This window comes from Rutilus rutilus (genome assembly GCF_951802725.1).
Source record: "Rutilus rutilus genome assembly, chromosome: 1".
Classification (NCBI taxonomy): Eukaryota; Metazoa; Chordata; class Actinopteri; order Cypriniformes; family Leuciscidae; genus Rutilus; species Rutilus rutilus.
The window spans coordinates 24,219,985-24,247,202 of NC_140209.1; the positions used below are offsets into that span (position 1 = coordinate 24,219,985).

Genomic DNA, 27,218 nt, shown 5'->3' on the forward strand with positions numbered 1-27,218 from the left:
GACCCTTATATGTTTACTTTAAATTTTGCTTGTCTGCTGTTATTGATTTATAACAGTCAGATGAACAAAGAGACAATGTGATCTGATGGTGTTGGTTATGTTTTGACATAATCATGTTGTGATCCGTAAAACAAAACTTATGAGATGGCTTACCTTATTAATTACAGCAGCTCTGTGATTCTACAGCACATGATTTTCAGTATTTTTCATATAATCCAAAAATATTTCTTAATCATTGTTCTGATCAAAAGACTTTCAAATGAATTTATTTAGAAACACAGACATCAATAATCAGCCTGTGAATCTCAACAATGGTGACAATAATAAAGCATGTTGCAGTGGCTGCCACCAATCACAACTCATTAATGGCTCCCATCATGCATTGCGGTATGAATAAATTATGATCTGAATTGTCTGTGTAATTTACTTTTCCTAATTGAATATTCTGCTCGTCACCATTGTTGAGATGCATAGACTGAATCTTGGTGTCTGTGTGTGCCTAAAAGAAAGATTTTTTTTTTTTTTTAAACAACTTTTAAGAAATCCTTTGTATTATATCTAAAATTCTGGATATTTATGCAGATTCACAGTTATGCTGTAATCAACAACATAAATCTAAGTCAGAAATAAGGATCTTAATGAGTTCAGTGATCAAGTTCAAATAATGATTGTCATAATATAACCAACACCATCAGATCACTTTTTCTCTTTGTTCATCAGGCAATTATAAGATACAACAGCCAAACAAAATCTAAATTAAATGTATAAGGGTCAAGAGCCCGACTAAAGCAAACACCCATCACCATAACGGTGGCTTACAATTTGTGATTTTCTCCTTCAGTGATTCTGCTTGTTAACATCAGGTGTCTTCAATAATGATCAATCATTACTAAATTAATCACTTAATTAGCTCATTAACTTTAACACTCTTGAGTGTTAATTTAACACTCATATTTTAACACTTTACACTCTTGAGTGTGGACTCATATACACTCCCAGGAGTGTTAATTTAACACTGGAGTTTTTGCTGTGTACTTATGTCCTTTTGATTTCTTACAGGTTGAGTTGTTGTTGCCCATAAAACGCTAGTGAACGCTGATTGGTCAGTGAAGGACTGATTACGACCAGAGATACCGCTTGATGGCATCGTGTCATCGGCAGCGGGACCAGAAACAAACAAAACAAAAACTCTTCTAGCACGTGTATTTACCTGTGTCAGCTGTGTTGTCGATGCCTCGAGTGAAAAGAAAGTGCAGAGCGCGAACGCACCAGAGTGAGTGAAGGATTGCCGTTAAGCAGTATCTCTGGTCGTACGATGTGTATGACGTCATTGACACTTTAAAAGACTTTTTAAAGCAAATAAGTGACTCAAAAAAATCTAACACCCAGCAGTGTGTAATTTATTTGCATCTCCTTTCGAATACAACATTCAAATTACTAGACAAAAAATTATATCCTGAGAAAAGTGGATTTTTATTGGTATAGCGCCATAGATCTCCATTCATTCTGCACTCGTCCTGTGAGCACCCTCATATGGAATCAGAGAGGAACTGCAACCAGTTCAGAAGCCGGAAGTGTACTGAGAGTGAAACTTCTCGCCATATTAGACATTCTCTGGTATCATCCTCTGCCCTTCCAGCCCGGATATAGGAACTAGCCTACTAAAAGACCTTAAATATTTTGAGGATTCGTACTTAAATATACTTTTATAACCAAACAGATTATTACGCCACGATAGCACTACTAGAAAGTATGACATTACCCGTTTTTTTGAACATATACATTAATTTATACATTAAATAAGCTACCATTGTTTACAGTTTATGAATACCCGATATCCCGCGGTAGTTTGTGTCTATCATTGCGCAGTGGCGTGCGAACTGCTTCAAGTCAGCCACCGATCGGTCTGCGCAGCACTGTATGAATTCGAACCAAGGGGGTCATCCAGCACCCGGAAAGCGTACCTTCCCTGGGGGCCGCCATTAGTTAGCAGACCCTCACCTGCTGTTAGCATCCCATTGACTCCCATTCATATTGGCGTCAATTTGACAGCGAATAACTTTACATCTGAGGCGTTTAAAGACTCTATCTATTCATTGTTTATTTCTAAAGAAACACGACAATGTATAAAAGGCTCCATTACCTTGTATCTTACGTTATGGCCCCGTATAAACAGTTTTTGTAAAAATAGGCTAACGATTGCGTCATAACCACGCGATTCTCTGTCGCACAGTAGAGAAATTACCATATAGACAGGAGGAGAAGCTCGCAGTCAATCGGGGGGATGTGGAGGCATAAAGTCCGATAAAGTCAAGGGAGAAGCCCAGAGAGTCATAAAGTTGCTCCAGCTCCTATCTCATGGACAGCTCCTACTCACGCTCTCCGTCTCTGCGAGATTCAGAAGGGAATGATTCAGATTTCTCTTGGCACAGCTACTAGAAGACAGACGGGTTGCTCACGTCACATCTACACAGCAAAATCCCCAGTGTTAAATTAACACTCCTCAGTGTTTATATGTGTCCACACTACAGGGTGTTAAAAATTAACACTGAAGCAGTGTTGAAGTTAATGAGTTAATTAAGTTAACACTGAAGCAGTGGTGAAGTTAATGAGATAATTAAGTTAACACTGAAGCAGTGTTGAAGTTAATGAGATAATTAAGTGATTAATTAAGTGATGATTGGCCATTAGTGGTGACACCTGATGATAACAAGCAGACTCACTGAAGGAAAGAGAAAAAACAATAACAGAAAAAAGAGAAACACAAGAACTACAAATGACTTCGAGTCATTACACATTGTTGCACTTATTATTACCAGTTTGACTTTATTTCTGTCATACATCGACAAAAGTTCTTGAGATTCAACAGAAGTTTAGACGGTAATATTTTATGGAATTTTTCTTTTCAAGTTACCATTTTGGTGGTCAGTGTTTGCTTTAGTTGGGCTCTTGACACTTTTCATTTTTTAATATTAGTTTTTCTCTGGTTGCTACAACTCTGTGTTTATAAAGCACATTTGTTTCTGCAAGAGAAAACATGACCTGCTCACAATATGTTTTGATGATAAAAACATTATCATGTAGTGACCTGATTCACTGATGTGAGAGTCTGAATCTTTGACTATATGCTTGATGTCTTGTTTTAGTATTGGTGGTTGTAGCTCTGAGATTCTACAGTTTGAGATCCAACAGCAATATCAAAATTTTTGAAAATACTTTGAGCTAAGAAGTTACTGTGTTTAAACGCACAGACATCAAGAATCAGCATATGAATCTCAACAATGGTGACAATAAACAAACTAGTGACAAACAGATCAACTCTGAACATCACAAAACAAGCTACTAAAGTCAGAACAAAACAATAGCAAAATAAAAGCCAACAGAAAAAACAATGAAAATTACAGGACAATTCAGCTGCATAATTTATTCATGCTGCATTGCATGATGTCAGCCATTGATGCATTCTGATTGGTGGCTCCCATCATGCATTGCAACATTAAGCATTTGTTTGATTGTCACCATTGTTGAGATTCATATGTAGATTATTGATGTCTGTGTGTGATTTTAAATCCTACAGATCTTTAAAATATTGCTGGAAGTAACTACTGTAGTGAAAAATTAATAAAAACAATTAGATAATCAGTTCATAAAGCTGGGTGACATCATTGAATCAGGTCACTAGTAATTTCATCATTGAAACATAACCAGGGCTGAATTTCCAAAAGCATCTTAAAGTTAACTTGATTGCAGACCAATTGCTACAAATGGTCTGTACGATCAAATTAGGCTTGTGATGTTTTCAGGAAACACAGCCCCAAATAATAGTTTTTCTTGCCATAACACATATGCTCTATAAGCACAGAGTTGGAGCAACCAGAAAAATACTAATTTTACAAAGTAAAGGGTCAAGAGCCCAACTAAAGCAACCACTGACCACCATAATGGTGACATGAAACGAAACATTCCATAAAACATTACCATCTAAACTTCTGTTAAATCTAAATAAGACCGTGTGTAGATGTATGACAGAAATAAAGTCAAACTGGTAAAATAATAAGTGCAATAATGGTTCAAAGTCAGTAGTTCTTGTGTTTCTCTTTTCTGTTCTTGTTTCTCTTTCCTTCAATGATTCTGCATATTAACATCAGGTGTCACCACTAATGGCCAATCATCACTTAATTAATCACTTAATTATCTCATTAACTTCAACACTGCTTCAGTGTTAACTTAATTATCTCATTAACTTCACCACTGCTTCAGTGTTAACTTAATTAACTCATTAACTTCAACACTGCTTCAGTGTTAATTTTTAACACCCTGTAGTGTGGACACATATAAACACTGAGGAGTGTTAATTTAACACTGGGGATTTTGCTGTGTATGTCGTCAAGTTCAGTTTGAGGCTGCGCAGTACGCTCGACCATCAGGAAATGAGTGCTTTTTATTGACTTCACTTTTCTCTGTTGAAGTCAATGGGTTCGCTGCGTCCATTTCTTTTACTGTCTATGAGTCGAACAAGCCTATAGCTAACTGAGAGACTAATGCAATTTTTATCATATGATGCACTTGTTTGTTCACATAGAGTTCTGTGTTTTTTTGTTTTGTTTTTTTTTACATCTGTTTCCTTTTATTTATTTTCCACATCTGAGGTAGATTAGTTTAATTGTGTTAAATTAAGATCAGACCACATTTGTTGACTATGCATTGCATTTATTAAAAATATCTTATTGGGAGATCTGTAAGCTACTTCTTACAATCAAATAAGTTTCATCAAATTTCAACAAAATGATTTATTAACATTCATTTTTATACAGCAATTATTATATTAATTTAATGAGAAAATGAACTCTCATTAAACCTGTGATCATTACACATTCACTTTTAAATCATGTTATAAAATAAAAAAATACATAGAAGTCTGATTTAATTGGTCAGACGACACAGTTTCACCCTTGAGGATCTATCTAATCCAAACACGGCGTAGAGCGGCTGAGTGAATGTGGCCTGGACTCTGTGGATGAGACTCATTGTGTCTGAGACGCTGTAGAAGGACAAAATCCCTGTGCTGTGATCCACATACACTCCTATTCTACTGGAGACACTGACTACAGGAAGAACAGTCTCAATGTTATTGTGCCAGAATGAACAGTAGTCTGGAGAGCAGTATAATCTCCAGGATTGATTATTACGTCCAGCATAATAATCAGGGTCCTCTCCCTTCCTCCTGATGCTCTTATACGCCACTGATATATCCACTCCCAACCTCCCATCTCCACTCCACTCCACCTCCCAGTAACAGCGTCCAGTCACACTCTCCACACACATCGCCATGGCCCAACAATCAAATCTGTCTGGATGATCAGGATACGGCTGATACGTGTCAGCGAAAGTGATCACTGTGTTTCCCTCAGATAGACGGAGCCAATGATTCACTGAGTTCAGATCCAGAGTCAACAGACGGAAATCTGATGGAGAAAAACACATAATCATTCATGACCTTACTTTATTAATATAACACTTTAGTGGGTCTATTATAGTTTTATAATGCAATTATTATTTTTTTGGATCTATTTATTTATTTTATGTATCTCTCTGACTGAAATCATCAATGAAACTTCAATCAATTTCAAGCGATGACATGGCATTTAATTTAGGGCTGCAACAAAAAAAGTCCTTTCTCGGTGGCCAAATGTGTTTTTCATTACTGTGACGCAGTTCTTCATCGTCACAGGTGCAACTAATCCATAATGAAATTTGTTCATGATTATTTTCATTTATTTGTTGCAGACCATGTTACCCAGGGGGCAATGTTTATTAGGAAATCAGACATGGGCTGCTGTTAAAGGTTGTCATATAAAAATGAAATCTATGATGTCTGAAGATCACAACCTGGGTGGACAACCCGGTCAACAAGCTGCTGGAAACTTGTAATTAGGGTCAAAACAATGCTACCTCAAATTCTGCTTTAACTCCCCGGAATCACCCAAACATGCTAAAAAGGTTTAATTATACACAGCAAAAACTCCAGTGTTAAATTAACACTCCTGGGAGTGTATATGAGTCCACACTCAAAAGTGTAAAGTGTTAAAATATGAGTGTTAAATTAACACTCAAGAGTGTTAAAGTTAATGAGATAATTAAATGATTAGTTTAGTGAAGATCGAGCATTATTGAAGACACCTGATGTTAACAAGCAGAATCACTGAAGGAGAAAATCACAAATTGTAAGTTACCATTAAGGTGATGGGTGTTTGCTTTAGTTGGGCTCTTGACCCTTATATGTTTACTTTAAATTTTACTTGTCTGCTGTTATTGATTTATAACAGTCAGATGAACAAAGAGACAATGTGATCTGATGGTGTTGGTTATGTTTTGACCTAATCATGTTGTGATCCGTAAAACAAAACTTATGAGATGGCTTACCTTGTTAATTACAGCAGCTCTGTGATTCTACAGCACATGATTTTCAGTATTTTTCATATAATCCAAAAATATTTCATAATCATTTTTCTGATCAAAAGACTTTCAAATGAATTTATTTAGAAACACAGACATCAATAATCAGCCTGTGAATCTCAACAATGGTGACAATAATAAAGCATGTTGCAGTGTCTGCCACCAATCACAACTCATTAATGGCTCCCATCATGCATTGCGGTATGAATAAATTATGATCTGAATTGTCTATGTAATTTACTTTTCCTAATTGAATATTCTGCTCGTCACCATTGTTGAGATGCATAGACTGAATCTTGACATCTGTGTATGCCTAAAAGAAAGTTGTTGTTTTTTTTCAAAACAACTTTTAAGAAATCCTTTGTATTATATCTAAAATTCTGGATATTTATGCAGATTCACCGTTATGCTGTAATCAACAACATAAATCTAAGTCAGAAATAAGGATCTTAATGAGTTCAGTGATCATTTTCCAATGATGATTGTCATAATATAACCAACACCATCAGATCACTTTTTTTCTTTGTTCATCTGGCAGTTATAAGATACAACAGCCAAACAAAATTTAAAGTAAATGTATAAGGGTCAAGAGCCCGACTAAAGCAAACACTGATCACCATAATGGTAACTTACAATTTGTGATTTTCTCCTTCAGTGATTCGGCTTGTTAACATCAGGTGTCTTCAATAATGATCAATCATCACTAAACTAATCACTTAATTAGCTCATTAACTTTAACACTCTTGAGTGTTAATTTAACACTCATATTTTAACACTTTACACTCTTGAGTGTGGACTCATATACACTCCCAGGAGTGTTAATTTAACACTGGAGTTTTTGCTGTGTATTCATGAATTCTGAGCCATATCTCCCTGATACTTTATGCTAGAAACAAACTGAGCACACCTTTCAAAAGAGTGGAAGATAAGATTTCATCTGATGCCTTGATTGTACATGTAATTAGAATGTAAGAGTTAACAATGCCTCTTAATTCATAGGTAGGCAAAAAAAAATATATATAAAAAATGGAACATTCCATTTGTAATCAGTAGCATTCTTTTCCCTTTGTTAGCTATTTAAAACAATTCTATGACAATTTCTCAGAACTCTAACGTAGGGGTGGGCAATCTGACAATTTTATATCGTGATCGATCTTGAAGACGTCCACGGTCGACTTTTCAAGCGAGTCTTAGAGATCGCAAACTTTTATGTCCTCATAACAGCAGGACTTTTATTTTGACAATAATGTGTCCCCAGTGAAGCTGACTTTTATTTTTACGGGCGACCCTGAGCACACAGCGCTCCTATTCTCCTAAAATTTGTTTTTACACACGTCAATAGTCTAAATTGATTTTATTATTATTGTTGTTCATATTATCATCATTATTGTATACTAATAATAATTACTGCGTTTGTCTGACAGCTGCACTGTTATGAAGCACAACTTGATAAATAAATTATGGGTGCAATATGTCTGTGTCTCATGGAATACAAATTAAGGCCATGTGTTATAAACGCTATAACCAAAATTTCAGTGCCATGAGGTCCAACTCACCTGATAAGTAGCCCTGATAAAACAGCTAAAACTTTTGTCAGATGCTGTAAGCTGATTGATGATATGAATATGATCGTCATATAGTGGCTTAACTCATTGATTATTTGTGAGGTTCATACGGTAGTATGTTATTCATTTTGTTTTATTGTTGTGATTCTACAACAAGAGAATAATAGAATTTAATCAGAACGTCAAATTATTTTTAAAACTCCATTTACATATTTTGGGCTCCTCCTAATCTTACTCACACACAGACATCAAGAATCAACATATGAATCTCAACAATGGTGACATGCTTCATGCTGCAATGCATTCTGGGAGCCATGGATAAGTTTTGTATGATGCACTCAGAATGCATTGCAGCATGAAGCATGTCACCATTGTTGAGATTCATATGCTGATTCTTGATGTCTCTGTGCAAGTGGAACTTTCTGTCGTCCAACATGTGTAAATGGTGTTTTAAAAATCATTTGATGTTCTGATTAAACTGTGCTGGATCTCTTGCTGTAGAATCACAACAATAAAACAAAATGAATAACATACTACCCGTATGAACCTCAAAAATAATCAATGAGTTAAGCCACTATATGACGATCATATTCATATCATCAATCAGCTTACAGCATCTGATCATATTTTCTCTTGCTGTTCTCGCCATAACAAACAAACACAGCTGCCAGAGAAAAACTAATGTTAAAAAGTCAAGAGCCTGACTAACGCACTGATCGCCACAATGGTAACATCAAATCAAACTATTACTTTCAAAAAAGTAATCAACATCTAAACCTCTTCTTAATTCTTTTCGTTAGATGTCTGACATAAATAAAGTCAGTCTGGTTTGTAATAAGTGAAGCTGGTAATGCTGTTTGTGGAGTTGTTTAATCTGATCTTGAGAGATGTAATGTATTTTATCTTCAGTTGATTTCATCCAAGGCTGTGGCTGGAAGTAGTTCTTGTGTTTCTCTTTCCTTCAGTGATTCTGCTTGTTAACAGCAGGTGTTCATCATTAATGCACAATCATTATTCAATCACTTAATTATCTCATTACCTCCAACACTGATTAAGTGTTACATTAAACAGCCTGTACTGTGCATACTAAGCAGTGTTCATTTCATCTGGGCAAACCCATGTGGGGCCAACATAGAAACCGAGGACAAAACTGGCTGGGTCCTAGTTAGATAGCCCAGGTCAAACCCATTTGGGCCCCACATGGCTGTGCTGGCTGGGAAAATGTGGAGTCTAATCGATAAAATCTCAGATAAGCCACAAAATGCTGCTGCAAGCAAAGTCCAAATGCTCGATGGCTCTAAACCAAACTCGAAGACCGAGCTCATCAGCGATTGGGGCAAGTACTTCTGCAAACTCTTCAACTACAAGAGTGCGAAGGTGGAAACAGTCAACTTTCCAGAACCAAGCCCAGACATCGCTATTTCATCAACGATTCCAACGCGAGAGGAAGTGGTGAAAGCGATCAAACAGCTTAAGCGGAACAAGTCACCAGGACCCGATTATGCAATGACGGCAGAAGTCCTGAAAGATGGCGGCAAATTCATAGTAAATGAATTGCACAAACTCTGCAAGCTTGTTTTTAGGCATTGCTGTGCACCGAAACAATGGACGTCAAGCCTGATCATCCCACTGCCAAAGAAGGGCAACCTGCAGCTGATGAAAAACTTCAGAGGAATCAGCTTGACGTCCATCGCAGCAAAAACGTATAATCGCATTCTCCTCAACCGCATCCAGAATCCCATCGACAAGCTGCTCAGAAACAATCAGGCAGGCTTCAGGAGCGGGCGCAGCTGCGCACAGCAGATCCACATCCTGCGAAGAGTCATCGAAGGAGCAAGAGCACAATTACTACCCTTGTACATCACTTTCATCGATTTCAAGAAGGCATTTGACTCGATAGACAGACCTATGATGTTCGCAATCCTGCGACACTATGGCATCCCACAAAAGATCGTTGATGCTATCCGAGTCTTGTACGACGAATCGACGAGCCAGGTGTATTTGGAGGGCCAGCTCTCAGAGCCTTTCGCTGTCACAACTGGAGTATTACAAGGCGATGTTCTAGCTCCGTTACTATTCATCATAGTAATAGACTACGTCTCCAGGCAATCTACTGGAAGCTTTGGATACCTTACACATAAAGGTCCTCCGCCCAGGAGTAATACGAGACCGCAACGTGGTACAGCAATAGCCAAAGAATCTAGAACCGAACGCAAGCTTAACGATTTAGCATTTGCCAACGATATTTCACTCCTGGAAAATGATCTCAGCAGGGCACAACAACAGCTCACCCAGCTACAACAGAAAGCTGGTGCAGTCGGACTAGAATTAAACGAGGAGAAGACGGTCCAAGTCCAAATGAATGCTTCCAGCGACAATGAACAACATCTACAAATTAACGGAAAGGACATTGAAATCGTTGACGAATTCAAGTATCTTGGATCCTACATCATATCGACGGAGAAAGATGTCAAAAATCATATCTCTCTTGCATGGGTTGCCTTTACTAAGTTAAAGAAGCTGCTCACCGCTCCACCACCCAAGCCAAATATAGAATTCAGGACTCGGCTCTTTAATGTAACTTGTCTATCTGTGTTGCTTTATGGCTGCGAGACATGGGTTCTAACAAAGGCTCTAGAGGAAGAACTGGATGTGTTTGCGAGAAAGTGCTACCGAACCATGCTGGGAATTAGTCAAGCAGACGCCCATATGACAAACGAGGAACTCTACAGACTGACTAAACAACATCCAGTCAGCGCGACCATCCGCAAGCGACAGCTAGAGTTCGTAGGCCACTGTCTTCGCATGGAAGAAAATGAACCAGCTCACATCTACGCCATCTATCACTCAGAAGTCAGTGATAAGAACAAGCGAGGAGCACCTCGCCTAACCTTCAGACACAAAATCCGAAGCTACATCGACGAGTACAACAAAAACCAAAAAGTCCGGAATCAAATAGCTCTCCCCGCAGCGAAGAGCAGTCAGTCACTCACCCATGTCGAAAGGGAAGAGGAAACAAAAGTGATCATCAGCATCGCCAAGAATAGAGAATTGTGGAAACGTATTGTCGAGCTCCATACCAGGGGACCCGACCGATGATGATGAATACCACAACCTAAAACCAACAAAACATCAACGTCTAATGATGTTAGAATTTGACGTTGTGCGGACGCCAACATTGACGTTAAGGTGACGTTGGGGTTTGGTCACCATACCTCACAACTAAATGTCAGTGTTTGACGCAAATATAACGTTGTCAGGAGACGTTGGCTTGACGTTGTATTTTGGTTAGTTAATACCACAACCTAAAACCAACAAAATATCAATGTCTAATGATGTTAGAATTTGACGTTGTGCGGACGTCAACATTATGGGCCCTATCTTGCACCCAGCGCAATTGACTTTGTACACCGACGCATGTATCATTCCTATTTTGCACCCGCGCAAAGCGGACTTTTCCCTCCACAGATTCACGTCGGTTAACTAAGAAATACACTTGCGCTCCCCGGGGCGGTTCAGCGCAAAGAGGAGGCGTGTTCCGGCGCAAACGTTCCCTCATGCTATTTTACAGGTTTAGAAAACAATTGCGCCACTGACCAAAAAAAAAACAGTTTAAAGTCAGTGGCGCGTTGCGCATGTTATTCATATGCTATTTTAAGGGCGCATGCTTGGCCTTAATCAATGTAGCGTGTGCACAATGCGCATACACTTTGATTCTCTCATCCACACACAGACGCAGCAGTTATCATTTTTGCAAATCATACATTATTACGATAGATAGATAGATAGACATTTTATTATAAAAGCATACATCTAGCTTACACATTTACCCAAATTATCATACGCCTGTTTAACCGAAGTTAATTTGGGTGTGTTTCTCCATCCCCAACGTCCCTGACGAGAACGTCGGTCTCCTCGGCCTTGAACCGCTCCTGTCGTGCGCCTGGCAAATCCGCCGTTATAATAGGAATCCGCTTTAGAACAAGCGCGCCTGCTCTTAAAGGGAATGTGTGATGTCGCTGTGTTTCAGATCGTTAAAATAGGGCCCCATGACGTTAAGGTGACATTGGGGTTTGGTCACCATACCTCACAACTAAATGTCAGTGTTTGACGCAAATATAACGTTGTCAGGAGACGTTGGCTTGACGTTGTATTTTGGTTAGTTAATACCACAACCTAAAACCAACAAAATATCAACGTCTAATGATGTTAGAATTTGACGTTGTGCGGACGTCAACATTATAACGTTAAGGTGACGTTGGGGTTTGGTCACCATACCTCACGACTGAATGTCAGTGTTTGACGTAAATATGACGTTGTCAGGAGACGTTGGCTTGACGTTGTATTTTGGTTAGTAAATACCACAACCTAAAACCAACAAAACTTCTACGTCTAATGATGTTAGAATTTGACGTTGTGTGGACGTTACCATTATGACGTCATAGAGACGTTGGATTTTGGTAACTTTACAACACAACCTAAAAACAACAAAATATCAACGTCAGCTGACGTCGGTATTGGACGTCAGCTTAACGTTGACATTACGACGTTGAGTTGATGTTGGATTTTAGTCATCCGACGTCGCAACCAAAATTCAACCGAATACCAACGTCATATGACGTTGTGTGCCTGCTGGGTTTCCTCTCTCATTTTCCATAAACAATGCTTTCACCATTCATTATGTTTACATTATTACATTATTTGACACTGACACGTACGTGCCAGCTTTGCAGGTCATGCATTCTGCTTCACATGGATCCCGATCGAGACGAAAACACAGGAATTTTCTTAGCAATGCTAAAACGCACATCAACCGATCACTTGTTTAGCGTTCATGTAAACACTACATTCAGATTCACCAATCGGAATTAATTCAGTCCTACTGAATCAAAAGGTGTGCGTGTAAACAAAATGAATGGCGACGAGTAAGCAAAAGCCGTATCCCGGATATTTTGGGTGATCTCGAAATCCCGGCCGGACATGTCCTGGAATATGGTCACCCTAATATATATATTCCGTGTTGTGGATGCGAGTGGCACAATACGAAGCCACACCCGGCCGCGTCTGCTGATCTGCTCGATCCGCGTGGCAGCGTGCAATTTAAAATATTTAAGATTCATCGTATAGACATCGTATAGAGGTAAGGAAGACGGCTCATTAATATTAAAAAACGGTCGTTCGAATGCGATGTTTACCAGACGCTACGATCTTTCAAAGACGTCTCCGCGATGTACGTGTGCTATCTGGGTAGTCTGATAATAATTAAATGTGTGTTTAATTTACTAAGAACAACATAATGATGTTGAAAGTATTCTGTTCACAGTTGTAAAGTACAACACATTACTATTAAGACTCCTCTCATAAATTACATTTTATTGTCAAATATTATGTATAAAACAGGCAAAAATGTCAACAATATGTTGTACTTGATTATAATGTACAAGCAAATGTATTGGAAAAATACATTTCAAGTGCATTAATGCACAAGTATATATTATAGACTAAACATATTTAAAATACATTAACAAATTATTTTTGGACAACACACCTGAGTTGTAATTAAAATCAATTATTTTCCATGTTTTCCATTAAAGTTCTTATTTTATTTAGTATATTAGTCAATACATCAAAATAAATTTCCTTTAATAACTTATAACCTTAACTTTAATAACTTTAAAACACTATAAAATCATAATTATTTAAAATGTTTGTTTAAGTAAAAAGTGCATTTTTAAAAAGTACACTTAAGTGTGTTTAGAAATATTGTGAGGAAAGTGTACTTTCTTCAAGTAAAACTTAATTAGACATTATTACAACGTGCATTTTTAAAAAGTACACTTAAGTGTGTGTAGCCAGGTCAGTAGAGGGCGCTACTGAGGGTATCAGTAGAGGGTGTAATTTCCCTTTAAATATGCCACTTCCTTTTGGGTGGAATGGCTGCAGTGCTTGAATTGTTTGGCATGGTTGGTCGCTGGAAGAACAAGCTCTGTTGTTTTGTTTAGACATGTGGTCTAAATACCTTAATGGCAAGAAGGTTTGACTGGATGAGTTGTGGACACTGGGTTACCATTGCAGTACACTGCACGTGAGTGTTTGTCCCTTATCAAAACAGGTTGTTTTTATTGTCCGAAATGAGCTGTGAAAAACCTTTTTGTATGTATTAAAACAAATAAATACTTTTTAGAGAAGTTTCCTTAAAGGCCCTCACATTTGCTATGCTGAACGAGATGAGTAGTGGACATTAATGATGGTTGTACTTCCAGTGTCTTCTGAAATAAGGTATCTATTTATTCATGTAATTCTGGAATAGTTCGTATATTTTAACATTGATTGACTTTGTAATTTTACTTGTACGGGCCATGGGCTCTAGTAGGAACTGTTATGTCTAGAGATAATACTTGTATGCTTTGATAAGAACGTGTTTTTGCTTTATTGTTTTGTTTCTTTATAGAATTCGATCCATCCAGTGCAAATGACCACTGTTTTTCCCTACCTTTATTTTTCAGTTTCTTAATAGGATTATGGTATTGTAATTGGTTTAGTTTGTTTATTTGTTTGTTTGTTGGCCCAAAAATTAATCCGTTGTATTTTCTTTATGGTTCATTTTGTGAACTCCAAGCTAGGTCATTTCTTGGAAAGATCCAAGATGGCGGCGCGAGTACATCGCGAGGCTCGCGGTCTCTCCAGATTCTGTAATTTAGCAGTATTTTTCTTGCTCATTTCGGGTCTGTTCGTCCAGAACAGTTGTGCCTTAACATCGTACACCCAAGGTGAGCTTTTGGATATTGGTTTGCGAATTTCCGACAGTTTTATGGACAACCTTCGACTCCTTCCTGAGATCGCCAGATCACCCGAGGCTATGCACTCTGCCCGGCCGGGCGGAAGTGCTCGCAGGCGCCGGCGAGATCGTAAACAAAGGCGGGGGAAGCGCGGAGGACTAAGAGCTAAGCTAAAGCTAACACCACACCGGCTCTCTTTACCCAGCATTTTCCTTGCCAATGTACGGTCGCTGTTGAACAAAATGGAGGAGATTCGACTCAACATCACATACAGCAAGAGACTTTTGAACTGTAATGTTCTAATTTTCACGGAAACATGGTTAAACAGCGGAATACCGGACAACGCTATTGAGCTAGCGGGACGCCATACATTCCGGGCGGATAGAACATTAGATGGCTCCGGTAAGACCAGAGGTGGTGGATTGTGCATTTACATTAACAAAGCTTGGTGCACAAACCTTGAGTTTCTCATGGTTAAATGTAGACCGTTTTATCTACCGCGGGAGTTCACTTCCACTATTATAACTGCAGCCTATATTCCCCCGGATGCTGATGCCAAGTTTGCTATGAAAGAACTTCACGCAGCCATCAGTAAACAACAGACCGTTCAACCGGAAGCTGCGTTTATTGTTGCGGGTGATTTTAATCATTCAAACTTAAAGTCAGTGCTACCGAAATTTCACCAGCATGTTTCCTGTCACACCAGAGGAAACAAAACCTTAGACCATGTTTACACAAACATGGCTGAAGCTTACGTCGCGACACCCCTCCCCCACTTGGGACAGTCAGATCACCTTTCTTTGTTCCTCACCCCCAAATATGCACCTCTGATCAATCGCGTGAAGCAATCAGTGAAGACCATCAAGGTGTGGCCTGCGGGGGCAGATTTCTCACTCCAGGAAAGGTTTCTACACACAGACTGGAGTATGTTTGCTTCTCAAGCCACCAGTGGCTCTCACACGGACATTGACTGCTACACCTCCTCTGTACTGGATTATATTAATACCACCATTGACAGTGTTACAACCCAGAAGCAGATCACCACATACCCAAATCAGAAGCCATGGATGAACAGGGAAGTGCGACTCCTATTGAAGACACGCAATACTGCCTTCAGATCAGGAGATGCACAAGCCTATAGTACATCCAGAGCAAATCTGAAAAGGGGCATCAAAGAGGCCAAGCACTGCTACAAGCTTAAGATAGAGGGACACTTTTCCAACGCTGACCCTCGGCGCATGTGGCAGGGCATTCAGGCCATCAGTGACTACAAACCCTCTCACTCCACCCCCGCAGCCACTGATGTCAACTTCCTGAACGAGCTAAATGACTTTTATGCTCGCTTTGAAAGAGACAACAGAGAAACTGCCACCAAGCTCAAATCCTCAGCTGACCACCCACCGATCACACTCTCCTCCACAGATGTCTGCAATGCACTGAGCAGGATCAGCGCGCACAAGGCTGCTGGACCAGACAACATCCCTGGACGCGTACTCAGGGCATGTGCGGAGCAGCTCGCTGGGGTTTTTACAGACATTTTCAACCTGTCTCTTGCCCAAGCAGCTGTACCAACATGCTTTAAATGCACTTCCATTGTGCCAGTGCCAAAACACTCCAGCCCGAAGTGCCTTAATGACTACCGCCCTGTAGCACTCACACCCATCGTAATGAAGTGCTTTGAGCGGCTGGTCCTGGCACACCTAAAAGACTCTCTACCATCCACATTGGACTCACACCAGTTTGCCTACCGTAGCAATAGGAGCACAGAGGATGCAGTCTCCATGGCACTGCACTCTGTGCTCACACATCTGGACAATAAGAACACTTATGCACGCATGCTGTTTGTTGACTTCAGCTCAGCATTCAACACTGTCATCCCAACTAAGTTAATAGCCAAACTTGGAGACCTGGGCTTCAACACCTCCATGTGCAACTGGATTTTGGACTTCTTGACCAACAGACCCCAGAATGTTCGATCAGGCTCCAACTGCTCCACATCCATCACACTCAACACTGGTGTACCACAGGGCTGTGTGCTAAGCCCGTTCCTCTACTCCCTCTTCACCTCCGACTGCAAGCCTGTGTACGGATCTAATTCCATCGTCAAGTTTGCGGACGACACTACGGTGATTGGTCTCATCAGCAACAACGATGAGACTGCCTACAGGGAGGAGATCAAGCACCTGGCCACATGGTGCACCGAAAATAACCAGCTCCTCAACACCACCAAAACGAAGGAGCTCATCGTGGACTTCAGGAAAGTGTCAAGAGGCACACACGACACCATCCACATCAATGGAATGGCTGTTGAGCGTGTCTCCAGTTTCAAGTTCCTGGGGACCCACATCTCGGCGGACATGACCTGGACAACCAACACCTCCAGCCTGGTCAAGAAGGCTCACCAGCGCCTTTTCTTCCTGAGGACACTGAGGAAGAATCAGCTTTCCTCCACTATCCTGGTGAACTTCTATCGCTGTGCAATAGAAAGCATCCTGACCAACTGTGCTACAGTGTGGTATGGGAGCTGTTCTGTTGCAGAGCGCAAGGCACTGCAGCGGGTGGTGAAAACCGCCCAGCGCATCACTGGGACTCCACTACCTGCCATCGAGCACATCCAGAGGAAACGCTGTCTGCATCGAGCTCGCAGCATCCTTAAGGACTCCTCTCACCCAGCCCACAGACTGTTTTCTCTCCTGCCCTCCGGCAGGCGTTTCAGGTGCCTCCGGACCAGGACCAGCAGACTAAAGAACAGTTTTTTTCCCCAGAGCTGTCTCTTTATTAAACTCTAACCCTCATTGATCCCACTCCCCTCATATACTGATTGACTCGGCTCTCCCTCCTCACACCTGCCTCCATTTTGTTATTTGCAATACTATAATGTTCATTTGCACTGCTGATTGTTATTACAGTAACAACTGTTTACATATGCATCTTGCACTACTACCTTGACTGGAATATGCTCAATTTGCACTGCCGACTGTTTATTTACAGTACCGACTGTTTATATATACATTGCAATATCGTACCTTAACTGTAATATGCAATTACTTTCCACTGCACTTTCACTCGGATAGCTTCTGTCCAAACTTTATTTGCACTACTTTAAATCCATTGTTATACTGCTCATTAGCCTAACTTATACATATATCTATTTGTTAAATTCTGTTTATAGTAATAGCCATCTGTATATTATGCTCACATTCTGTTTATAGTAACAGCCATCTGTATATATATTCATAGTACATATCTATCTGTAAAATTCTGTTTATAGTAACAGCCATCTGTATATTATATTCAGTACATATCTATCTGTAAACATTCTGTTTATAGTAATAGCCATCTGTATATTATTATATTCAGTACATATCTAGCTGTAAACTCTGTTCACAGTAATAGTTATCTGTATATTATATTCATAGGACAATCTATCTGTAAATTTTTGTTTATAATAGTATTCAACTCTATATTTATTCAGTACATATCCATGTTCTGCACTTATGAACCACTGTATATCCTGCACTTGCTGCTATTGCACTTCTGGTTAGACCTAAACTGCATTTCGTTGCCTTGTACCTGTACTTGTGTAATGACAATAAAGTTGAATCTAATCTAATCTAATCTAATCTAATCTAATCTAATCTAATCTAATTTCCAACAGCTCCTAACAGAGTAACTAGTGGGGGAAGGTACTCATTTTGATTTATACACCTGTGTGGTGTGGAAAGTTTGGTGTGTATTTGTGCACGCAGTGTGCGGTGTAGAAAGTTTGTAATTTCTTTTTGGGATGTATTGTATTTATTCATTTGTTGTGTATATTTTCTTTTTTTTGAAGTATTGTTACCCTACATAGTCTCTTCTACTGCCACCCTGTATGACTAAATGTGGCTAGCTTGTGAGAGAAATCGAATGAGACCAGAATGCATGTATTTAATAAAAGTGATGTATTAATTTTTATAGCAATCTTGCCTTAAGTTTATTCATTTAATTGGATAGCCTAGCGGGAAATCTCTCTATTGACTTGGGGACTCCTACCCAAGTAAAGTAAGTAACAAAATTGGAGTGGCGTAGTCAAAATCAGTAACAAAACACCTCTATTGCCTCGTCACATGTGTTTATAAATATTGTCATGAAAGTGTACTTACTTTAAGTTAAGCTTAATTAGATATTATTACAAAGTGCATTTGAAAAAAGTGCACTTAAGTGTGTTAAGAAATATTGTCATTAAAGTGTATTCCATTTAAGTACACTTAAGTCGTCTTTAATTTTAATTATATCATATCTGCAAGTGCACTTTTTAAAAAGTATACTTTTATTATTTTAAGCACACAAAAAGTACGCTTTCAATACAATTAAGTACACTTCTTTTTCACAAGGGGTGTATAATTGTTTTTAAGTATAATTCTGTTAACTGTCAAATCACCTGTCAATCAAACTTCGGCGAAACTCTAAACGAAATATTACAACGCTAAAATGAAACATTACAAATATTATTTGTGTTGGTCAAGAGACTCCTAGTACATACACATACATGCTATAACAACTTTTTATGAGTTCTTTACAAGTATCTGTGGATATGTTTGACAAGAAACAATGGCAAACAAAAAAAATGTAATAAGGTAATTTGTGTAAATTAATATTTACTATTTGAAAAAAAATATATATACGTATACAATATAAAATACAATTTTACAAGGTAAAAACACTTTGATAATAAAACAATTGAAGATCAGTGGGGAAGAAAAAAAAGGTATTATTCATTCCTTATGAGCTGATATATTTGCCCCCCACCAGACGTCACGTTCACGTGACCAGTGCGCCATACCTGAATCAGTTGCTAAGCACCCAAAGACGCCGCCGCTCACAACACTAAGCTTAAACAGAGCAAACAAGCAAACCACCAAAGCAAAAGAGCCAGTAACGTGCAATTTGCTGAAGATCGTGTCAACAGACAAAAGCTTGATGGATCTCTCAATTATTGATGTCAGAACGGTCGATTTCAGGGCCCTGCGCCCTTTGCTAAACTTCATCCAGGAACACCTGCAGATCACAACCTCCCGGCCGGAGCCGTCGAGCCGGCATCGGGGGATGGAGGAGAGGTTGCGGGCGCTGATGGCTCTTCCCATCGCCCAGGGGAACAAGGTGTCAAAGGTAAGACTTTTTATTGCATGTTTATCTTGCAATTTCAGACTTTTTTTCTTGCATATAAACTCGCAATTGAGAGTTATAAAAAAAGATATGTACTCGCATTTCTGACTTTATAACTCACAATTCTGACTTCTTGTAAGATATAAACTTGCAATTGCGAGTTAAAAAGTGCAATTCTGAGGGGAAAAAAGACTGAATTTCTTTTCTTAGGGCCCTTTCACACTCTTTCAGGTGTGAAAACGCCCTTATAATTGGGTTTATATCTATTAATTCTGACTTTATAACTCACAATGGCGAGATGTAAACTCACAGTTGTGTCAAAAGTCAGAATTGTGAGATTAAAAATCACAGTTATCTTTTTTATTTCTTATTCTGTGGTGGAATCAAAAGCTTCCATCCTCTGTACGCTAGTCATCCCTTCAGTTTAATAAAGTTACATCCAAGATAAATGTGTCCATCTAACAGAGCCTCACAGGGAAGCAAACAGCACTAGAGTAACACAGGTTAGACATCAGGGGTTACGCAAACATATCAGAAAGTGGGCGGACAGCGATGCCACATCCTGTTTGATTCAAGGGTGATTCCCAGGGCTGTGTGCCATCATGGCAAACTCTGCTGGGGTTAAAGGTCAAAAGTTCAGAAAGTATATTACTTGCCTTTTCAAAGAAAGAGACACGGAGGATGTGCTTAACTGATTCAGCAGTGCTCTCATAGAGTTTGATCCCTCTTCAAAGTTCAGGCAAAGGGGCATTATGGGCTTTTTCTCTGAAGAGCGTGTTGGTTTCCCAGTTACTGTATGAGAGGTATGAAATGAAACCAAGTAAATCTTCAAAAACTGTTTCCTCCTCAGTGTATGGACTTAATCCAAGACCTGCGGAAGGAAGTCCAGGCGGCCATAGAGTCCAGAGATGATCTGATACAGAAAGTTGAGGTGCTCAGAGAGTCCAGAAATGATCTGATAGAGGAAGTCGAGGCGGTCTTAGAGTCCAGAGATGTTATGATACAGGAAGTTGAGGTGCTCATAGAGTCCAGAGGTATTCAGAGACAGGAAGTTCAGGGGCTCATAGAGTCCAGAAATGATCTGAGACAGGAAATTCAGTCGCTCTTAGAGTCCAGAGATGATCTGAGACTCGAAATTCTGCTGCTACTAGAGTTCACACATGTTCTGAAACTGGAAGTTCAGGTGCTCAAAGACTTCAGTCATGCTCTGAGATGGGAAGTTAATGTGGCGAATGGTCGGCTCAGCCAGGTGAACGCACACACACACACACACACACACACACACACACACACACACACACACGCACACACACCAGTATCACTCACATTTCTGCTCATTTATATTCAGCACTTGATAACATGTTGTCATCCTCAGCTGAACATGAATAAGCTGGTTGACCGTCTTGTGCCCGTATTGGAGCGGTATTGCAACCGACTGCAAGATCTGGACAACACCCTGGTGAGTAAGGAATAGTTCAACCAAAAATAACTTTTCAAATTCACCCTCATGAAATTTCACAAACAAAGAAAGTCCACTGTCAAAAGTGTGCCAATGTATGAAGCCTCTTGTACACAGAAGTCACTTCACATCCCTCACGCGATCTCCAGATCACGCCGATTCCTGTTGAAAGTCCTTTTGAAATAAAAGTATTAAAGCGGTCCGATAATGTCCTTTTCACAAGATGTAAAATAAGTCTCTGATGTCCCCAGAGTGCACAAAATACCCCTCAGATATTTTTTATAGCATATAAAAATTGTCACTTTTTGAGGGTTAGCAAAAATGCGCCATGTGAGCATCTTCGATTACCTCACACAGACACACACTGAATATTTCAAAAAAACTTTTAGCCTTTTATGTTCAAACCGCAGTCAGACAAAGATGAAGAGACTCAAGAAGAAGTCACAACATGTTGACAACATTTCTGAATGATTAGTTGATGAATTTATGTAGCTTATGTGTAGTTATCTTCTAATCTAGTCATTGATCAGCATATTCTGTCATGATAATCGCGTTCCCGGGGGCGGGGTTCATGTAAATGTTAGGGTTAGTGTCGTCAGAGTTTTCCACTTTAGGGTAACTGTTCCTGATGATCGAGATTTGTGCTGAAACAATAACAAGGGCTTTATGTGGTCGGAGAATTATTGTGTCGACTCATGTTTATTAAGAAAATGCTGAATTACATTTTTCCTCTCTCTCAGAAAGAGCTGAAGGACAAGATGGCCGGACGAGATGCAGGCGGCGCTCATCAGCGAGAGGCAGAAGATCCAAGAGGCACATCCAGCCGTAATCGCTCAAAACACAACGCAAAGTCAATTAATTGTGTCCTGTCCTAAGGGTGGAATTCCTGCAGTGGTTCAAGCTGTTGTCACGGTTTATGAATTCACTGTCTCTCTCTCGTCTCATGTGCTGTTGTGTGTGTGTGTGTGTGTGTGTGTGTCTGTGGGCGTGGTCACTAATCATCAGTGATCAGTAGCGCCAGCTGGTTTCAATTGTTTGTCCCTTTATATGCTCAGTAACTGGTGTCTCATGTTGTCAGATCGTTGTGGTTTCCCGGTGTGTTTCCTGTGCCTGTTCCTGTGTTCTTCGTGTTGGATTGGATTCCCTGTGTCTTCGTCGTGTTCGTCTCTGGATTCTCTGCACTCTGCACTGGACCACCGAGCACCGTCACGAGGGATCACTCACTGCACTTTAGCACCAGCACCTGTTGTTCACCGAGTTCCCTGCGTCACTGTACCACCAGCGTTTGTGTCCGCCCGCCTGTCCCGCTGTGTTGGTGACCATTGGTGTTCTGATCTACTGTGATTATTCTACTAAAGAGTGTTATTGCATTTACATCATGTTCTGTCATCCGTTACAGAACGATCTGACCATATTATGGATGTAGCAGGCGCCACGACTTGGGACGAGTTTGCTGCTCGAAGCATCGCGAGAATGGACACCCAAGAGGAGAGCATCTCCAACACAGGTCGGGTGGTCCAAGCGCTTGTGACGCAGGAGTCCGAGCTCACCCAACAACTTCAACAGCTAAGAGTTCCCACTGCGCCTCCCACACCGCCCGTTCAGCCCAATCCACCAGAGCCGCCCCAGCAGCGTGAACCGATACTGCCGACACCAGAGGGTTATTCAGGTGAACCGGAGTTTTGCAGAGCATTTTTGACCCGATGTTCTATGCACTTTTCATTACAGACACTGACGTTCAATCAAGAACAGACCAAGGTGGCATTTGTTCTGACGCTGCTATCCGGCAAAGCGGCTCTCTGGGGAACGGCGGTGTGGGAGAATCAAGACCCATGCTGCGCCTCGTTCCAGGCACTCTCCGAGGAGATGAGAAGGGTTTTCGATCGTGCGGTGGCGGGTAGGGAGGCGGCCAGACTATTCAGTTTCATCATCTCAGCATCTCAGATAGCTTAGAACAGGGGTGCCCAATGAAACTTTTAACTTTCTCTTTTCCAGACACAGTTGCTCCGTTGCGCTTAAAGAAGATTAAAGAAAATAGTCCAATGCCGTGGTACAACGAGCACACTCAGGCCCTTAAGAGAGCAGCCAGAATAATGGAGCACAACTGGAAGAAAACAAAACTAGAGGTATTTCGCGTTTCATGGAAAGAGAGCTCGATTGCATACAGAGAGGCCTTAAAAGCTGCTAGATCTGCTTATTTTTCAACCCTATTAGAAGAAAATAAACAAAACCCTAGGTATTTATTTGAAACAGTGGCTAAACTAACAAAAAATAAAGCTTCAAGCACTGAAGTTTCCAAGTAGCACAGCAGTAATGACTTTATGAACTTCTTCACTTATAAAATTGATAATATCAGGGAGAAAATTATAACTATGCAACGATCTACTACAGTATCGCATCAGGCAGTGCATTGTAGTCTCCCTGAGGAAAAATTTTATTCATTCGTTGCTATAAAAGAGGAAGAATTCGTTAAACTCGTTAAATCGTCTAAATCGACAACATGTATGTTAGACCCTATACCGACTAAGCTACTGAAAGAGATGCTTCCAGAGGTCATAGATCCTCTTCTTAATATCATTAATTCATCTTTGTCATTAGGATACGTACCAAAAACCTTTAAGCTGGCTATGATTAAACCGCTTGATAAAAAAACGCAACTTGATCGTACAGAATTAGTCAATTACAGGCCGATCTCGAATCTACCTTGTCTGTCAAAGACACTAGAAAAGGCGGTATCCTCACAACTATGTTCCTTTTTAGAAAGAAATGATATCTGCGAGGATTTTCAGTCAGGATTTAGACCGTACCATAGTACTGAGACTGCTCTCATCAGAGTCACAATTGATTTGCTCTTATCATCCGATCGTGGTTGTATCTCTCTATTAGTGTTACTCGATCTTAGTGCTGCATTTGATACTATTGACCACAACATTCTTTTAAATAGACTCGAAAATTATGTTGGCTTCAGTGGAATTGCAATAACATGGTTTAAAGGGGTCATATAATGTCATTTTTGTACAAGCTAATATGATTCTTCAGGGTCTAAATTAAAAGTTTGTAATATACTTTAATTAAAAATTCTCATTAGTATTGTAAGAAAACACTAATTTTACCTGGTCAAAAACAGCTGTTTTCAGCACGCCTTTTAAGTGCATGTGTCTTTAAATGATAATGAGCTTTGCTCACCCCGCCCCTCTGTTCTGTGCGTACACCGTTTGTAACACAATAACCATAACGCGTCGTTCATTATAAACATGGGATTATGAATTATATTGAGAACGTCATACATAAAAAAACATGCTGTAATGTACCCTGAGTGTAAAAATAGCCGCATTCATCGTGAAGCGTGCAAGCGATTTGCAAAGATTAATATAAATGTCAATAAAACGTTACACTCACTTCAGTTCTTCTGGAGGTGCAACAGGAACACGAATAGTTGGTACTGATCCTTTTTTCAGGAGCAGCTTCTTAGCAAATAACCAGCTTTATGCTGATCCTCATTTATAAAGCAGTCTGGTGAAATGATTCACGCAAACATGAAAGCATTGACGTTGATCGTGGGGAATATTCCCTTCGAAAACAAACTCAGCCACTGCGTCTTCAGCTGTACGGATTTAGGAACATCAATATGATGCTGTGTTCTTTATTACACCCAAGAACACCACAATCACTTAGACGCCATTCTAGTCAGTGCTCCAGCTATCAACACTGAACGCGCCGGTCCGCACGGGCTATGATTGACAGCTCGCTCACGAGGGCGGGTCTGTGTTGAAACGCTCCTGTCAATCAACCATCGTGGGAGGGGCGTCGATTTTGTGATGTCACAAAATCGAACAGCTTGATTTGAGATGGGAGGAAACATATAAGAAGATAAAAAAAAAAAACACTGGATGGATTTTTATCATTTTATGATGGTTGTGTACAGGCACTGCCAACACACATTTCAGTACAATCAACTTGTAAAAGTGCATGTAGCATTATATGACCCCTTTAAATCATAATTATCTGACCGGCCGGTAATCTAGAATACTGTCTAACACTTGATGGCTTTTTTTTATTTTTGGGTGAACTAACCCTTTTAAAGCTTGCCTGTGAAACCGGGCACAAGTTTATTTTTTTCTGATTGGATGTAAGTCATGCCTGACATGTGGATTGTTGATGGTGTTGCAGGAAACTGGAAGAGACCCACTGGCAGTCCCAGAGGTCCAGTGTAGTGGATGCTGGCCGTGGAAGTGCCAAGACTCAGCGCAGCCACTCAATTGGGTTTTGAGGAGCCAGCTTTAAAGGGGTCCTGTTGTGCTTTTCCATTTTATATTTTATTATTTTATATTATATTTACATTTTATTTTACAGAGTCCACTTTTCAAGAACTGCAACGAACGGCTCGTTCAGACTACAACGCGATTTTTCCAGATCTTATGAAATCATAATGTTTCTCATTTAATAATCTCCGCCCACGCAATACGCTGACTTTCTATCACTGGCTGCAGATAAAGTCCTAATTGGTGATTTTAATATACATGTAGATAACGAAAAAGATGCATTGGGATTGGCATTTAAAGACATTCTGAACTCTGTTGGAGTTAGACAACACGTGTCAGGACCCACTCATTGTCGTAATCACACTCTAGATCTAATATTATCACATGGAATAGATGTTGATGCCGTTAAAATTCTGCAGCAGAGCGATGACATCTCAGATCATTATCTAGTCTCATGTAAACTAAATTTAGCCAAGGCTGTAAAGCGGACTCCGTGTTACAAATATGTTAGACCTATCACTTCTACCACTAAAGATTACTTTATTAATAATCTTCCTGATCAGTTTCATCATCTCAGCATCCCAGATAGCTTAGAAGAACTTGATATTGCGACAGAAACTTTTAACTTTCTCTTTTCCAGACACAGTTGCTCCTTTGCGCTTAAAAAAGATTAAAGAAAATAGTCCAATGCCGTGGTACAACGAGCACACTCGGGCCCTTAAGAGAGCAGCCAGAATAATGGAGCGCAACTGGAAGAAAACAAAACTAGAGGTATTTCGCGTTTCATGGAAAGAGACCTCGATTGCATACAGAGAGGCCTTAAAAGCAGCTAGATCTGCTTATTTTTCAACCCTATTAGAAGAAAATAAACAAAACCCTAGGTATTTATTTGAAACAGTGGCTAAACTAACGAAAAATAATGCTTCAAGCCCAGAAGTTTCCAAGTAGCACAGCAGTAATGACTTTATGAACTTCTTCACTTAAAAAATTGATAATATCAGGGAGAAAATTATAACTATGCAACCGTCTACTACAGTATCGCATCAGGCAGTGCATTGTAGTCTCCCTGAGGAAAAATTTGAATCATTCGTTGCTATAGGAGAGGAAGAATTCGTTAAACTCGTTAAATCATCTAAATCGACAACATGTATGTTAGACCCTATACCGACTAAGCTACTGAAAGAGATGCTTCCAGAGGTCATAGATCCTCTTCTTAATATCATTAATTCATCTTTGTCATTAGGATACGTATCAAAAACCTTTAAGCTGGCTATGATTAAACCGCTTGTTAAAAAAAAATGCAACTTGATCGTACAGAATTAGTCAATTACAGGCCGATCTCGAATCTACCTTTTCTGTCAAAGATACTAGAAAAGGCGGTATCCTCACAACTATGTTCCTTTTTAGAAAGAAATGATATCTGCGAGGATTTTCAGTCAGGATTTAGACCGTACCAAAGTACTGAGACTGCTCTCATCAGAGTCACAATTGATTTGCTCTTATCATCCGATCGTGGTTGTATCTCTCTATTAGTGTTACTCGATCTTAGTGC

The 27,218-nt window shown here is 39.8% G+C and overlaps 2 protein-coding genes across 2 annotated transcripts; both read left to right on the forward strand.

The window, feature by feature from the left end:
• Positions 1-19,759: 19,759 nt before the first annotated feature.
• LOC311304431 (uncharacterized protein) lies at positions 19,760-22,279 on the forward strand (the record flags this gene model as incomplete). The annotated part of the gene is made up of 3 exons (XM_084431427.1): positions 19,760-19,948; positions 21,321-21,404; positions 22,145-22,279. 3 exons carry the CDS (start codon positions 19,760-19,762, stop codon positions 22,277-22,279), a joined length of 408 nt encoding a protein of 135 aa, XP_084287553.1.
• Positions 22,280-22,472: 193 nt separating this feature from the next.
• LOC311304442 (uncharacterized protein) lies at positions 22,473-26,063 on the forward strand (the record flags this gene model as incomplete). Its single annotated transcript, XM_084431436.1, has 4 exons — positions 22,473-22,719; positions 22,804-23,301; positions 23,400-23,530; positions 25,575-26,063. 4 exons carry the CDS (start codon positions 22,473-22,475, stop codon positions 25,686-25,688), a joined length of 990 nt encoding a protein of 329 aa, XP_084287562.1. The 3' UTR covers positions 25,689-26,063.
• Positions 26,064-27,218: the final 1,155 nt, after the last annotated feature.